This window comes from Equus asinus, chromosome 1 (genome assembly GCF_041296235.1).
Source record: "Equus asinus isolate D_3611 breed Donkey chromosome 1, EquAss-T2T_v2, whole genome shotgun sequence".
Taxonomy (NCBI): Eukaryota; Metazoa; Chordata; class Mammalia; order Perissodactyla; family Equidae; genus Equus; species Equus asinus.
Window position 1 is genome coordinate 36285644 of NC_091790.1, and position 14505 is coordinate 36300148.

At 36.6% G+C, this 14505-nt stretch overlaps 1 protein-coding gene across 23 annotated transcripts in view; it reads left to right on the forward strand.

The window, feature by feature from the left end:
• SYNE1 (spectrin repeat containing nuclear envelope protein 1) overlaps positions 1-14505 on the forward strand; it is a 445076-nt gene that overhangs the window by 86323 nt on the left and 344248 nt on the right. For all 23 annotated transcript variants that reach the window (XM_070488115.1, XM_070487809.1, XM_044761490.2 and 20 more), the window contains 2 exons: positions 5001-5096; positions 11430-11513. In XM_070488115.1, coding sequence (XP_070344216.1) covers positions 5001-5096; positions 11430-11513 — 180 coding nt within the window. The remainder of the gene's footprint in view (positions 1-5000; positions 5097-11429; positions 11514-14505) is intronic.

The window sequence follows — 14505 nt, forward strand, 5'->3', positions numbered from 1 at the left end:
CTCTCTGAGATTTGGATTCTTTGCTTTTCAAGAAGGGGTGCTCCTCCCATAGGTGGTGGGTACAAATATTAAACGAGGTAACATGTATAAGCCCTCAGCATAGTGCTTGACCCATTGAGATGTTCAACAATATATTATTCATTCTTTCCTCGCCTTTCTATTCTCCTTCCTTCCTTCCTCCTGCATCCCTATTAAGACATCTACTAAGTTAGGATGCATAAATACCTAAGCCACAGAAACACCTAGTAAATATTGGAATTCATTTCTATAGTTTATGCCAGTGACTATTTTGTCATATTTGCTTTATGCACCAAATTTTTCATTTCATATATAATTTTTAAATGTGAGATTTCCTTAAATTTTCATTTCATGCCAAATAGTTATGCCTGATTTTTTTTTTCCTGAGGATGATTTGCCCTGAGCTAACATCTGTTGCAAATGTTCCTCTTTTTGTGAAGATTCACCCTGAGCTAACATCTCCACCAGTCTTCCTCCATTTTGTATGTGGGTCGCTGCCTCAACATGGCCACTGATGAGTGGTGTTGGTCCATGCCTGGGAATCAAACCCTGGCTGCTAAAAAGGAACATGCCGAACTTAACCACTAGGCCACAAGGCTGGCCCGCTTATATCTTTTTTCATCAAAGTTATTCTCCTCATTCTTTTCCTCTAAGTAATGTAATTGTTTCTAGGGACATAAGATTAACATGTGGTGTAACAAACATGGCCATCCTTGCATGAAAGTAACTATGAAAATAGATGGTAGATAAGAGTTAAATATGTACTGGTGTTTTTAGACTAGTAAAGTGACACAAGTTAATTACATACACATACACGTTAGAGAATAGATTACTTTCCCAAAATACAGGAAACAGTCAGTAAAAATTATGTCAAAGATACCTGTGCTTCCTCGGATTTCAAAAAGTTCAAGGAGAAACATTTGACCTCCTTGAAGTCCTAAAGAGAGAGGGAATGAATCTCATTGCATCTGATTGAAGGGACTGTGTAGCAGAAATAAAGGGAAAGGAGAAAAATATAGAGAAAAATCCTCTGTGAAGTCTGTTCCACTCATGAGTTAACACCAAGCGGATAGCCAGGTCCAGAGGCATGTGCGTTTTCCTTGGGTTTCTAGACAATTTTAGAGACCAGGCAATCCTCCTTGAGCCAGAATTTAGGGTTTAACCTAGTTTGAAGAAAGCTTCTGGAAGGGAGTAGCCATGTAGTGAAATACGTCTTTCTCTTTTGTTCTTTCCCATCCCCATTTCCATTTCCCCTCACCCAGGCAGGAAATTCCCTTCTTTGAACCACCTCAGATTCAGCCTGAATATCTGCAGAATAACTAAATGCGACTGACAGAGCCAAGGAGAATATAATTTTTCCAAATACTGTACAAAGAAAAAGAGGTTATCATAATTTTACCTTAATAAAAAAAAAGATAATTGTGATCTTGAAAAGTACCCGATAGATTTCTATCTACTGCTTGAAACTGCAAACTGGCAAGCAATAGAAACAAAACCACGTTATCTTTATTTTCCATGAAGTCGGGCTCGATAAATGACCCCCATTTCTAACTCTTCCTTTCGGCCTCCAGCACCATGGCCTGAATTCTACCAAAGTAATCAGATTAGTGCTGTACGTATTTTTATATGTGACAGGAGAGGTATTTCAGCCGAAAGGTTTTCTATTAAAACGTTACTCAGAAAGATAACTGTGATGCAGTCACAAGAGAAAAAGTCTCTCTAGCTGATATTTATAAACAATATTTTATGCAAAATGGGGTAGCAAAACTCGTCCTACAATTACAAGGACTGTTTTATTCTAGTGTAATTTTTGATAAATTAAGGTGTCTTGCTGGTTTCACACAATATTTATATTATGTGCAATTGGATAGCTCTTATAGAAATATAAAGATCATTCTCCAGTACTTGTTTTTGTCAGCTCTTTGCAGTAAGGTTGGCAAAAGGTGTATTTTCTCCCTCTTTAACTGGTCGCAGTATTAAATAAAGAATTGGTGACATAATGCCAGGTTCTATAATTCAAGGTGTTCAAAATATTAGACAGTATATTAGACAGTAAATTGACATAAACATTTTTATTTTGAAAAGAAATATTTTCTTACAATTTCTATTTCTTTTAATTTCTATAGCTATCAGATTATATCACTTTACTTTGTGTAGGAAGACACTGGTGGGAAAATTTTCAGAAGCAACTCATATTTCCTATAAAAAGAGAAATTTTTGCCTAATGATCTTATTTGTGAGGCTCTCCCTAAGATTCCAAAGGTATTTGTAAATATCCCTGTTGAATGTGTTTCCATCACTGTCTATATGTTTATTGCCAACTGGTGCTGAGCACTGTGCCTGGTGTTAAGTATACAAAGATATATTCAACTTCTTCCTTGTACTCAAGATACCCCGTGATCTGAGTTCCTGGGGATACAGATTTGTAAGTAAATGACTGTAATGCGATGTGATCATTATAATCTGAACAATGTACTTAGAGGGACAGAAGAACTGATTAATTCTAGTTGGAAAACTGAAACAGATTACAGATGAGCTGAGTCATGAAACTGACCAAGAATTTGCTAAGTGGAAGTAGAGGAAAGTGAAGGTAATCTGGGTATCTGTGTTCTTGAAATAAAAACCATCTACTCTTCTTTTCCAAGCACAAACTAGAATCTTCTTTCATTTCTTCAACAAATGTTTAATGAGTTTCTACTGTGAACAAGACATTCAGAAACAAGATATTTCTAGATCCATGTGTGTTGCAATCTGTGATTGCTTGGAACCCAGAGAACATTTTCTTTGCCTGTTATTATGAATGTGCCAGACTTTAAGAGCCATTAATATGGGCACAGGGCTTGCAAAGATAATTTTTTTTAGAAAGCTACATTTATTCATTCATTCGGTCAGTGAGTCAGTCAGCCAACAATATATATTGAGGTCTTGCCGTGTCCTCAGAAATATTTAGGAGAGAACACTTACCTGGAAGAAAGGATTCAAAAGTCATGTCTATGCAGACAAAATTTTGTAAAGAACAGAGGACTCAGGGGTGAGTTTGGTGAATGGCCAAACACAGGAAGAAAGGAGAGAGAGAAGGAAGAGAGGCCTGTGAACCAGACAGGCTGATCAAAGAGGTTTGGGGGAAACAGATCAAGGAAAGGATGGCACCATTAGTGCCCAATGCAGAAGCCAGTGGGCTACTGAATTGTTCGGTGGTCACTGCTGATCTGAAGGCCACTTCCAGGAGCATTGTACAGGAGCTTCTGGAGGGGAAAGAAAGCATGTGGGGCTCTAGGAGAGATGCAAGAAGAGAAATATTAGAGGTAGAAATGGGGTCAAGAGAAAATGGCAGAGATCCATATACGTTTAAAGGCAGAATGGACAGATAGATGAATTTGATCATTTTTTTGAATGTCAAATTTCTTGGAATCTTTATTATTTCATGAAAATTCCCTACTTTGTTTATTTTTCTTCATATATTTTTCAGATTAACACAGTATATGAAAAACTTCATTTGTATTTGTTCACTGAATATATCACATATTTCTGAACTTTTCCCTCTACTGTATTTAAATTATTTGGATACAAACAGACACTTTGAATGCTAAGTGGACTATATTTTTAATGACTATATGTGACTAATACAGTAATTTTTATTGCTGTTACACTGAATAGTTTTCCTTGTAATGGCTCCTTTTTTCCTGAATAATTTTATTTATATGCTTAAAATATAAAGTCACTATTATGTTTTTCCTATGTAAATAATAAGTAATGTGAATAGTGGAATCGAAAAGACAATGGCTGAAAATGAAAACTCTGTTATTTTCAAGTATGTATTTCACAGCATGAGAACAAAATGAATTCAGTTGTTCATTTTATAAAGAGAGAAAAATGCATTTAAAATTAGAATTGTACCATTGAGACACTGTAATGCATGCAGTCAGAAGAGAAATATAAATGCTCCAGTATCAGTGGGTAGAGAAAAATGTCACATTTCAATAAAACATTTGGTGATTAAATATCTCTACCTAGAACTATTTTTTTTTTTAAAGAAAGACAGTTGAAAGTCAAGAATTCAGCATTAGGCCTTTAACATGATTCAGTGAGAATTAGAACACTATAGAGCTTGAACTCAGGTGGTAAATGGAAAAAAAAATTTGTGTGTGAGAAATCCAAGGGCACATACCCTCCATTGACCATCACCAATGGCATAATCACTTCTTTACTTTCTTCTGAGACAAGATAGACCTTAATTCAAGGTTTGATGAACCCAAGTATATTGAGTATTTGAATGGCCTTCATAAAAAAAATGAAAGACCCCCCATGAATTGAAAATGGGCTCCAGTAGTGGTGATGGCTTCACAATGATCCGTCTGTACTCTTGAGCTTATGATCCTTTGGGGTCAATGCCACACTGTGAGAGAAGCGTTGCTAGATTTTCAGGCTGTGAAATAGAGCATAGCCAGCTAACCCACAGGAGTTTACATCTACCACCTTGGCTGTGCTAACAGTGCTCCCACAGCAATTCACTGAGCTAAGGAGGTTACCTTGGAGAGTGTCCTATGGAAGTGTGGCACCTGGTTAAGCCCCAGTACTGCGCTCGCTCAGGTGAAGTTGGGAAGTCGGTCCAGTTTATCTGGGGTACCTCCTGTTCCCCTTGTAGGTCCTGCTTTAATGTCTCTCTCATCTTTTGTGTTGGTAGTACCCTCTCTTCCTTCCCTTATCCCTTACCATCCCACCCTCGTCAAAACTCCCTTTCTAGAAAGAAGCTGGTATGTATATGAAAGCCCAAGCATTAAATCTCCTGAGGTTTTTGAATGTTGAGTTTATCTCCAAAGGATTGGTTTTCTCCTCATAGCTATCAAAAGGCAATTGCCAATCATATCTAAAATAGAATTTCAGTATTTAGAAATTTCTCTTACAAATTTCACCACAATGGGTAGTAAAGGTATGACAGAGAGAGAAGCATTTTTTGCATTTATTCATTTTTTATTTTATAGCGGAAACCCCCAATGGTGGTAGATGATCTTTTTGAAGACATGAAAGATGGTGTTAAGCTGCTTGCTCTTCTGGAAGTCCTGTCCGGGCAGAAACTGGTAAGGATGCTTCCTGTGACCAGACTTATCCAATTGTTCCTATTAGGAATTAGGGGATGTGGAGTTGGGACCATATTATGGTCTGTAATACACGGGAAACACTAGTCTATCAGTCACTTCTGAGAGAAAGAAATAAATGTTCTCTCTTGTTCTTGCACACCTGTAGTAGATTTAAAACATTATTTATAGTAGTAGCAACCTTAGAAGTAAACATAAAGAACTTCATCAATAATCTATCATGGTTAACTAGTCCATTTGTGTGCTGTCAAGGAAGATCAGTCGCACAGTAATATCTACCTCACTCTAAATGTTAGCTTTCCATTTGGAAAGAATTTTTGGTCCATAAGTGTGTATTTATATAGTTGTTTGTTGAAAATCAAGCTTGAAATCAGCGTGGCATTTTTCGTATGCTTACGGACATCCTCTGTCATCAGTCATTTGTAACAGGAACAGCACATCCAGAATCATTTTTGTATGTGCAACAGAACCAGCAGAATGAAAAACAACATTGACAGTGAGCTAAAAAATAACTTTTTCTATGTTATATAAGTATAAAATATTTATTTTTTTCTGTTATGTTTTTTCATTTCAGAATAGTAGAGAAGTAAGTAGTTTGCAAACATAAACTATTTATAAATGATGTTTACCATAATTAGAAAAAAGGACTCAGGAAAAAATCTTCAAAATGTTCTATAACACGCTAGACACAGGGTCCAGAATTGGGAGTATTTATTTTTTCTTTGTCTACTGTGTCTTGACAAGAGCTACACAGTCGTTATTACTTGGATAATTGAGTTTTTAAAAAAGTGTTTTTACCTGAACATAAATTTCCAGTTAATTTTAGAAAGTCCCCATTTTGAGAGTCCTCAAAAAAGCTTTTGTAAAAGGGTTGTTTGTTGGAAAATACAGACTGATAATAATTTTGTGTAAATCATTCATCTAATCTGATTCTTGATGTAGCAGATGCTTTCAGTGCCCCATGTGCCATATCAGCTCACCTCCGATTTCAGCCACCGCAGTGGTGGACGTAACCCATAAACTCTATCAGCATCTCATCTCAAGCCCTGTAGTATTTCTCCAGGTTTCCAAACTCAGGGCATTTATCAAAGCCGCAAGTTGCACAAGCATCCTTGATATGTGAGAGAGCTAATGGTCCCAAAGGACCTTCAAACAATGGAGATGGGAGTCGGTGAATAAATGCTCCACCCTGGCATTTGTAGGAGGGGCGATTCTGAGGCATATCTTACATATATCTCATAGAGTGAGTGCCCCATAGGATCCCCAGCATCATTGAGTCTCGCCTCAGTCACCTCAGTGGAAACCCTCCATAGCACAGCCTTTATTGGCTTTTCCTGTTTCCCTGTCTCACTATCCGTGCATCCTCACTCTTGATATCTGGGATCACTTTCTCAATAAATTACAGGCATCCAAGTCCTTGTCTCAGGCTCTGCTTTGGGGGAAATCAAGCAAGACACTTATGAAAAGCCAATTTGGAATATACAGACATATGCATGAGCTAAATAAACTGGATTAGCATTAAGATGTGTGAGTCATTGAATTGAAATATATACTCCCTTGATTGCCTGATGTAACTGGCCATCTTTATAGATCCTCCTCAATTAAGCTATTTACTTGAAGGTCGAAGGAACATTTATTACAATTCAAATGGATATTTAAGAAGTATATCATTCTATATGTCAATATAATTCTATCATTGTACTTGGCCAACAGTACACAGAAATTGTGATGGACATTTAACTACCAAGATAAATGATTCTAGAAAAAGTGTATATTTTAACATAAGAATCCTACATTTGTGTAAGTTCCCTACTCATTCACACATAAAATTATAGGACCTTGAGGCTAGAAGTAATTTCAGAAAGAATCTCAACATTCTCATTTAACAAAGAAAACTGAGACATTGAAGGAGAGTTCCAACTTAACCTTTATTATTTATTTATACCGAAGCACTTCAAGATTCTGAATTACACAAAAAGAAATTACTCTGAAATTATAAATAAACTTTGGCAATGAGTATTTAAATTTTGTGCATGTATACATTATGGTTCAGGACCACATTAACATGAAAAGCATCATTTGAAGGAATGAATATCCTAGGCATTCTTCTAGAGCTTTCAAAGGGAGAATGTGGGCAAGAACATTTCCCTCAGGAGCATTAACGCTGTTCAGGGATTCTATAATTGTCTCATAGGTAGAACTCTATGAAGAACACTATATTTAACATCACTGTTCATGTAGCCCAGGACTCTAGCTCTGACCATGTTCATTTGGGAAGTGGGGCCAAATGGCATGGTGTCCCCTTTACCATCAGCATCTCAGGGTAAGCGTGGAATCTCAATATCCTAGTCCCTTTAACAACCTATTGTGACTCTCTTGTCTATGATTTTATTTAAAGTCTTAGCAAATTTATTTTTTTAAATTATTATTCTTGGATTTCTCTATATTCCTTGATTATTATTTGTGGGATATTTCCTCTTTAAATGGATCACTGATTATATATCTTTAATTGCACACTGACATAGGAACACTAAGTTTAATTTTACACTTAGGATTTTTTTAAGAAAGTAACGAATTGCCATTGAAACATTAGAAATAATAGAAGTGATATGAATAGAGCTTAAGGACTGCAGAGAACTTTATTTCTTATTTATGCTGTTTACTTTCTATACAGTATTTTAAAAGATCCCTTAACACTTTGCGTTCAAGAGAAGCCTAACAATGCGCTTAAAGGTGCATGACGGGCACTCTCAGGAAATCTGGAGGATCAAAGGCCCCTGCATCTTCACCAGGTGGCTTTGTGAGTCACCAATCATATATTTAGAGTAGAGCTCAAGTCTGCAAGTGGGTTTGGCATTATCTACTGATTGTCCATTCAGCTAACATTTCTGGAGGCTCTGTTATGGATAGGCACTACCTTCTGCTCTCTAAGGAAAACAAAGATGAATATGGTTGGTGCCCTCACAGACTTGTAGCCTGGTAGGGAGGATCAATGTATTAGTTAGGGCAGGTTACATTGTGTAAAAATAGATGCAAATATGAGATAGGACAGTATAATAGATATTTATACCTTGCTCTCCCAGCCAGGATACATCCAAAGAAGAAAAGCGGAGAGAAAGTATTTGCCCTATTAAATATCAGGTCTTACACTGAAGCCATGTCGGGTAAGACAGTGTGGTATTGGTACACGGATGGGCATATTGACTAATGCAATAGGGTCCAGAAACAGACCGAGGCATGAATGGCACTTTAGTATATGTCAGAGGTGGATGTCATATCTGAGGAGGAAAGGAGAGATGGTTCAATAAATGCAACAGGAAAAACAGTTTATCCTAATAGAAAAAGGTAAAGTTGGATTCTGATCTCATGGCCTATACAAAAATCAAGTGGATGTGGGCTAAGGACCGAATGGCAAAAACACTTTAAACTCTTAGCAGAAAATATAGATAAATATCTCTGAGACATCAGGATAGAGAAAAATAATACGACAAAAAATATTGACTATCAAAGATTGCTACATTTGACTATATTAAAATTCAGACTATTTTTGAATCAAAAAATCTTAGCGAAAGTGACAAAGGAAGTCAAAAGTTAGTCAAAGTTATTCACAATACATGTTGTGAAAGGATTCTATCAAAAATATATAAGGTACATCTTCAAAACAATGAGTACAGACAACCAAAAGGAAAACCTGGGCAGAGAGATGTGAGAGGCATTTTAGAAAAGAAACAGACGTCAAAGAACAAAGGAAGCGATGTTCACATCATTGTTGATCAGGGAAATGAAATTGAAGACCGCAATGAAAGACCATGTCACTAACATTCAATAGAAAGAAAGAATTTTAATATATTTAAAATATTTTTTAATATTTAAGATCCTCTTGGACAGAATCTGTATCTATAGGATTATTCTTGTATTGCTGATAAGAACAAAAAGTAGTGCAAACACTTTGGAAAAGCTTGGCATTACTTTGGAAGTTCAAAAGTCATGTTCCCTCTGACCCAACCAATCCACTCTTAGGTATACATCCAAGAGAAACTTGTACTTGTACCAAAGGTAGATGTACAAGAATGCTCGATCAGCAGAGGTGACAACAGAAATAATCTAGAAATACCTCAGATTCACATCAGAAGGAAAGTAGATAAGTGGCACATTACATAGTTGTCAAAATAAATGAAATATAGTGACAGGCAATGATACAGGTGAATCTTTGCAATATAATTTTATGTGGAAAAGTAAGTCTCAAAGATTAATACAGTGATACTCTTTATATAAAGTGAAAACTAAAATAAATATTCTCTCTAAGAATGCATATAAATGAAACGAATCTGTTTAAAAAGGAAAGCATTGGGCTGGACTTAGTGTGATGGTTGCCCTAAGTGTAGGAATGCGGGAGGATGGAAGAAATGGTGGTGGTGGGGAGGGGTATGGCTTTTGTACCTAATTTCCAAGCCCTGGCTTTGCTTTAGTTGGCAGGTTCGTATGTGCTTTTTACATTGCAAAAGATAATGAGTTAAATAACTAAATAAGTGGGCCATGCATGGGCCAATGATGAGACTATACCATCTGTAACAGCAGTTCTTAAGTAAAGAATAAACATTAAAAATTTTAAAAGTGTATTTTCTATTTAAATATTTTCTTGAAGTCATATCATAAAAATTATTACCTGGTACACTATTAATTGGAAATGAAAAAATACTTGGTTTTGAGCTTTAATGGAAGGTTACTTAAGAGTTCTGGCGTCATGAAGAGGCCAGTTTACTGGCGGTACAACCACGGAGAAGTTGCTTCACGTCAGTTACCCTCTCGGTTCCTCTAAATGTAAAGGAGGCTAATGATATCAACTTCATTAAAATAATCTTGTCTTAAAATTGACAGCGTGGCACATAGAAAGCACACAATAAATTTTGATGACTCAAACACCTATAACTAGAGTGTCTATGTACCAAAACATGCTATTGTGTGAATAACATTTTCATTCTCACAATCCTACTTTGAAAGCCTGCCTTATATACTTCATGTAGTTTGGTCATTCAAATGGAGAAATGTTACTAATACTGTCAGTAACTTTTCTTGTTAGTATGACTAAAAAAATGGCGAGTCACCAAGTGTAAGATTTTTTTGACTTTATTTTTTTAGAGCAGTTTTTAGGTTTACAACAAAATTGAGAGAAAGCACAGAGATTTCCCATATATCCCCTGTTCCCGCACATGCACCAAGAGCACTTTTCATATAAATATTTCCTAATTTTACAGGACTGACAGTCTCAATAGACAACACAGGGATTTTGTGAATTTCTGCTCTTGGGCTCATGGAAACGTGAAAGGCAAATGCACTAACAGAGGAACTGAGAATGAATATCTTTACTTAGTAAATGGGTACACCTTCAAGTGCAGTGGGGCTAATGCTCCTTTATGTATCTGCTAACCTTTATGGAAATGAGTAGAGTTGGTTGTTCTTGAATATTCTTCAAGCATATTTTTAATCCATTTAAATAGATTTAATAACTTTTTTTTTAAGATTTTCTTTTTTCTCCCCAAAGCCCCCCAGAACATAGTTGTGCATTTTTAGTTGTGGGTCCTTCTAGTTGTGGCATGTGGGACACCACCTCAGCATGGCCTGTTGAGCAGTGCCATGTCCACTCCCAGGATCTGAACTGTCAAAACCCTGGGCCACCAAAGCAAAGCACGTGAACCTAACCACGGGCCACGGGGCCGGCCCCTTTAGTAACTATTTTTAAAATTATTTTATTGAGGTCATATTGGCTTATAACATTGTGTAAAAAACCTAATTTTTATAGGTCACCACGCTTATGTGCTTCTTTACCCTTTTCGTGCTCCCTACACCGCCTTCCCCTCTGGTAACTACTAATCTGTTCTCCTTATCTATGTGTTTGTTTATCCTCCACATATGAGTGAAATCATGTGGTGTTTATCTTCCTCTGTTTGGCTTATTTTGCTTAGCGTAATACCCTCCAAGTCCGTTCATGAACAACTGTTCTTTTGGTGGGGGGCCAGGTGTTGAGGGAGATTGGCCTTGAGCCAACATCTTTTGCCAATCTTCCTCTTTTTGCTTGAGGAAGATTATCCTTGAGTTAACATCTGTGCCAGTCTTCCTCCATGTTTTTTGTAGGATGCCGCCATGGCACAGCTTGATGAGCAAGTGTGTAGGGCAGCACCCAGGATCCGAACCAGTGAAACCCTGGCTACCAAAGCAGAGTGCGTGAACCCAACCACTATACCACCAGGGCAGCCTCAACAACTATTTTTTTAATGTGTGCATTTTGATTTGTTCCTATTTTTCCCCCTTTTACAGCCTTGCGAACAAGGACGCCGAATGAAGCGGATCCATGCTGTGGCTAACATTGGCACGGCGCTCAAGTTCCTTGAAGGAAGGAAGGTAAGAGAAAAACAAAAACAAAACACTTACAGAAGAAGGTGTGGGCATACTGACGTTTTCAATGTTGTCTGTGGGGTGAAACCACTGCATATAGTCCATACAGCATAGACATGCAATATTATTGTTAAATAATTTTAGATTTACAGAAAAGTGGTAAAAAAGGGTAGAGATTTCAGTCTACACTTCACCCAGCTTTCTCAATGTGCAGAACTTAGACACACAGTACATGTATGTATGCATGGTACAATTATCAAAATAAGGATGTTAAAATTGGTATGATACTATTAACTAAAGCCAAGATGTTAGTCACACTTCATCACTTTTCCTCCAATGTCTTAATTCTGTTCCAGGGTCCTGTCCAATAACATATCTTGCGTTTAATTGTTGTGGCTTCTTTGTCTTTTCCATCCTATGACTTTGTCTTTCCTTGTCTTTCATGACCTCAATAACTACTGGTCAGTTATTTTGCAGAATGTCTCTCAATTTGGGTTTGAATGATGTTTCCTCATGACCAGATTGAGGTTGTACATTTTTGGCAAGAATTCCAAGGAGGTGATCTATTCTCAGTGCATCGTATTAGTGGATACAGGATTCTGATATGTCTTATTGCAGGTGATGTTAACCTCGATCACTTGATAAAGTTGTCTGCCATGTTTTTTTTAATGGGAAAATTACTATTTTTCTCTTTATAATTGAGAAATAACTTAGGGGAGACAGTTGAGATTATGCTAATATTCTGCTTCTTCTCAAACTGTTGCTCTCTGCTTTTGGCATCTGTTGCCTTCAGTAATTCATTCTGTACTGTTTGCTAATGATGATTTTTTGTTTCCCTCATTCCTTCTACATGTATTAATTGGAATAATTCTGTAAGAAAAAGATGTCCCTCCCCCCTCATTTATTTAATTATTGAATTACTTATTTCAGCATGGAGTCATGCATATCTATTTTATTCTATAGTTATCATCCAACACTATTATTATTATTTTCTTGCTCACATTGTTCCAGATTTGGTCATTAAGAACTCCTTCAGGCTGGTTCTTGCACTTTTTTAACATGGCCCCAACCTTTTGAAGCATTTCCTTATTTTCTGGAACTATAGATTTTCCAGGTTTATCTTATATTTTTCCTGCCCAAAACTGGAATCAATCACTTCTCTAAGGAGGCTTTGTTCCTTATGTGAGTGACTGGTACTTAGAAACCAAGATCTGGGTACTAGGTGTGCTCATTGCCATTGAAGTTTCATTGCCCCTAGGCCCTCTCACTAGACAGAGTTAGAAAATATGTATATTTACTGACCCAGGTACACACACGTATCTATGTCTCTCTCTCTCTTCTTTCCTTGTGTGTGTGTGTTTTCAATGTTGTCTGTGGGGTAAAACCACTTCATATAGTCCATACAGCATAGACATGCAATATGACTGCAATGTATGCACGTGTGTGTATACATAGCTTCTCCTATGCGTGTATGTATAAACCACTGGTTCAGTCTGACACTCCTGACTGCAACCAAACACCTCAAGGTTCACTCTACCTTCCATGCTTATTTGCTTCTACTTTCTCTGACAGTGAGAAATCTGGTTCTCATCTACAATATATTCACTTATTTTTTCAACCCTCGTATACATATAAAATAGTCTCAGAATTGCTCACCACAACCCTCTGAGAAATAGACGTACTAATTGGAGAACCACGTGTGTGTACAGTTCTTTTGGTCTTTAGCGTTATGATATCTAGTCAAAAGACTTTTCCAAATTTACTTAGGTTGCTTCTGTTCTTTCCATCCCCTTCAGGGTGATTGTGTTATTCATATTCTAACAGAGTCAGGTTCATTTGTTATTGCCCGTTCTCCCCATTCTCCATTTTGGATAACCCCATTCATGCATCCTAGTTGATTTTAATTATTATTTTTTATTTTGGGAAATGAGACACCACTACAGTTCTAAGAGTAAAAATTAGAGAAGTTCTACTCCTTTCTCATCCTTACTACTCCATTCTCATTCTCCTTTCCTTCACTTCCTTTCCCACCTCTAGTTAATCAAGCTCTCTAGTTTCTGATGTATTCTTTCTGTATTTCTTTTGCACAAATGAAAAAGTGTATTTTCATATACCACCTTCTTTCTTACATAAGGAGTAGCATACTATAGATATACTCACACTTTGCTTTTTTGAATTAATGGTTTATCCTGGAGTCACCCAAATCAGTTTATAGAGATTTTCCTCCTTCATTTTTACAGTTGCATAATATTCCATTATCTGGCCATGCCAGAGTTTATTCAACTACACTCTTATGAATGAGCATTTAGGTTGTTTTTAATATTTTTCAAAAAGAAACAATGATACCATTAATAACTGTGCATAAGTACTTTCATGTTATTGGGAGTGCATCTTCTTGGTAAATTCCTAGAAGTATGATTGCTGGGTCAAAAGGTAAGTGTGTGTGTGTAGTTTTATTAGGTATTGCCATGTGTTCCTCCAAAATGGTTGCACCAATCCTGTTAGATTTAGCCTTTTCGAACATGTGAGAATTCAGGAAGTCTGTGTTTGGCAGTACAAAAACGAGCTTTATAAATGGATATCCAGGTACTTCTGGAAAAATAGAATGATTCTTTTATTTCCGTCTCAATCTATATGGACTAAAATAATTGATTTATGGCACAAATGCATTTCTATAAAATGGGAACTCTGGAAAATACAAAATTAAAGACAACTTAAATTCAGGCCCTTAAATAATTTATATTTTGATTAGTTGGTAGTACAATGAATCAGTGTAAAATTCAGTCAATTGTGCCAACTTTACGTCAAAGAGAGATTCTAAGTATTAAGATGGTATAGGAAAATAATCAGCTTCTTATAAAATGTTGGACATTGTTTCCAGATCACTCTAATATCATTCTTAATGGAGTGTTTCTCTTCTTCCAGCTTTCCCTCCATGAGTTTTTCATAAAAAGCTGAATAAAGCCTTGTTGAACAGTTTGAACAGGATATTTAGAGT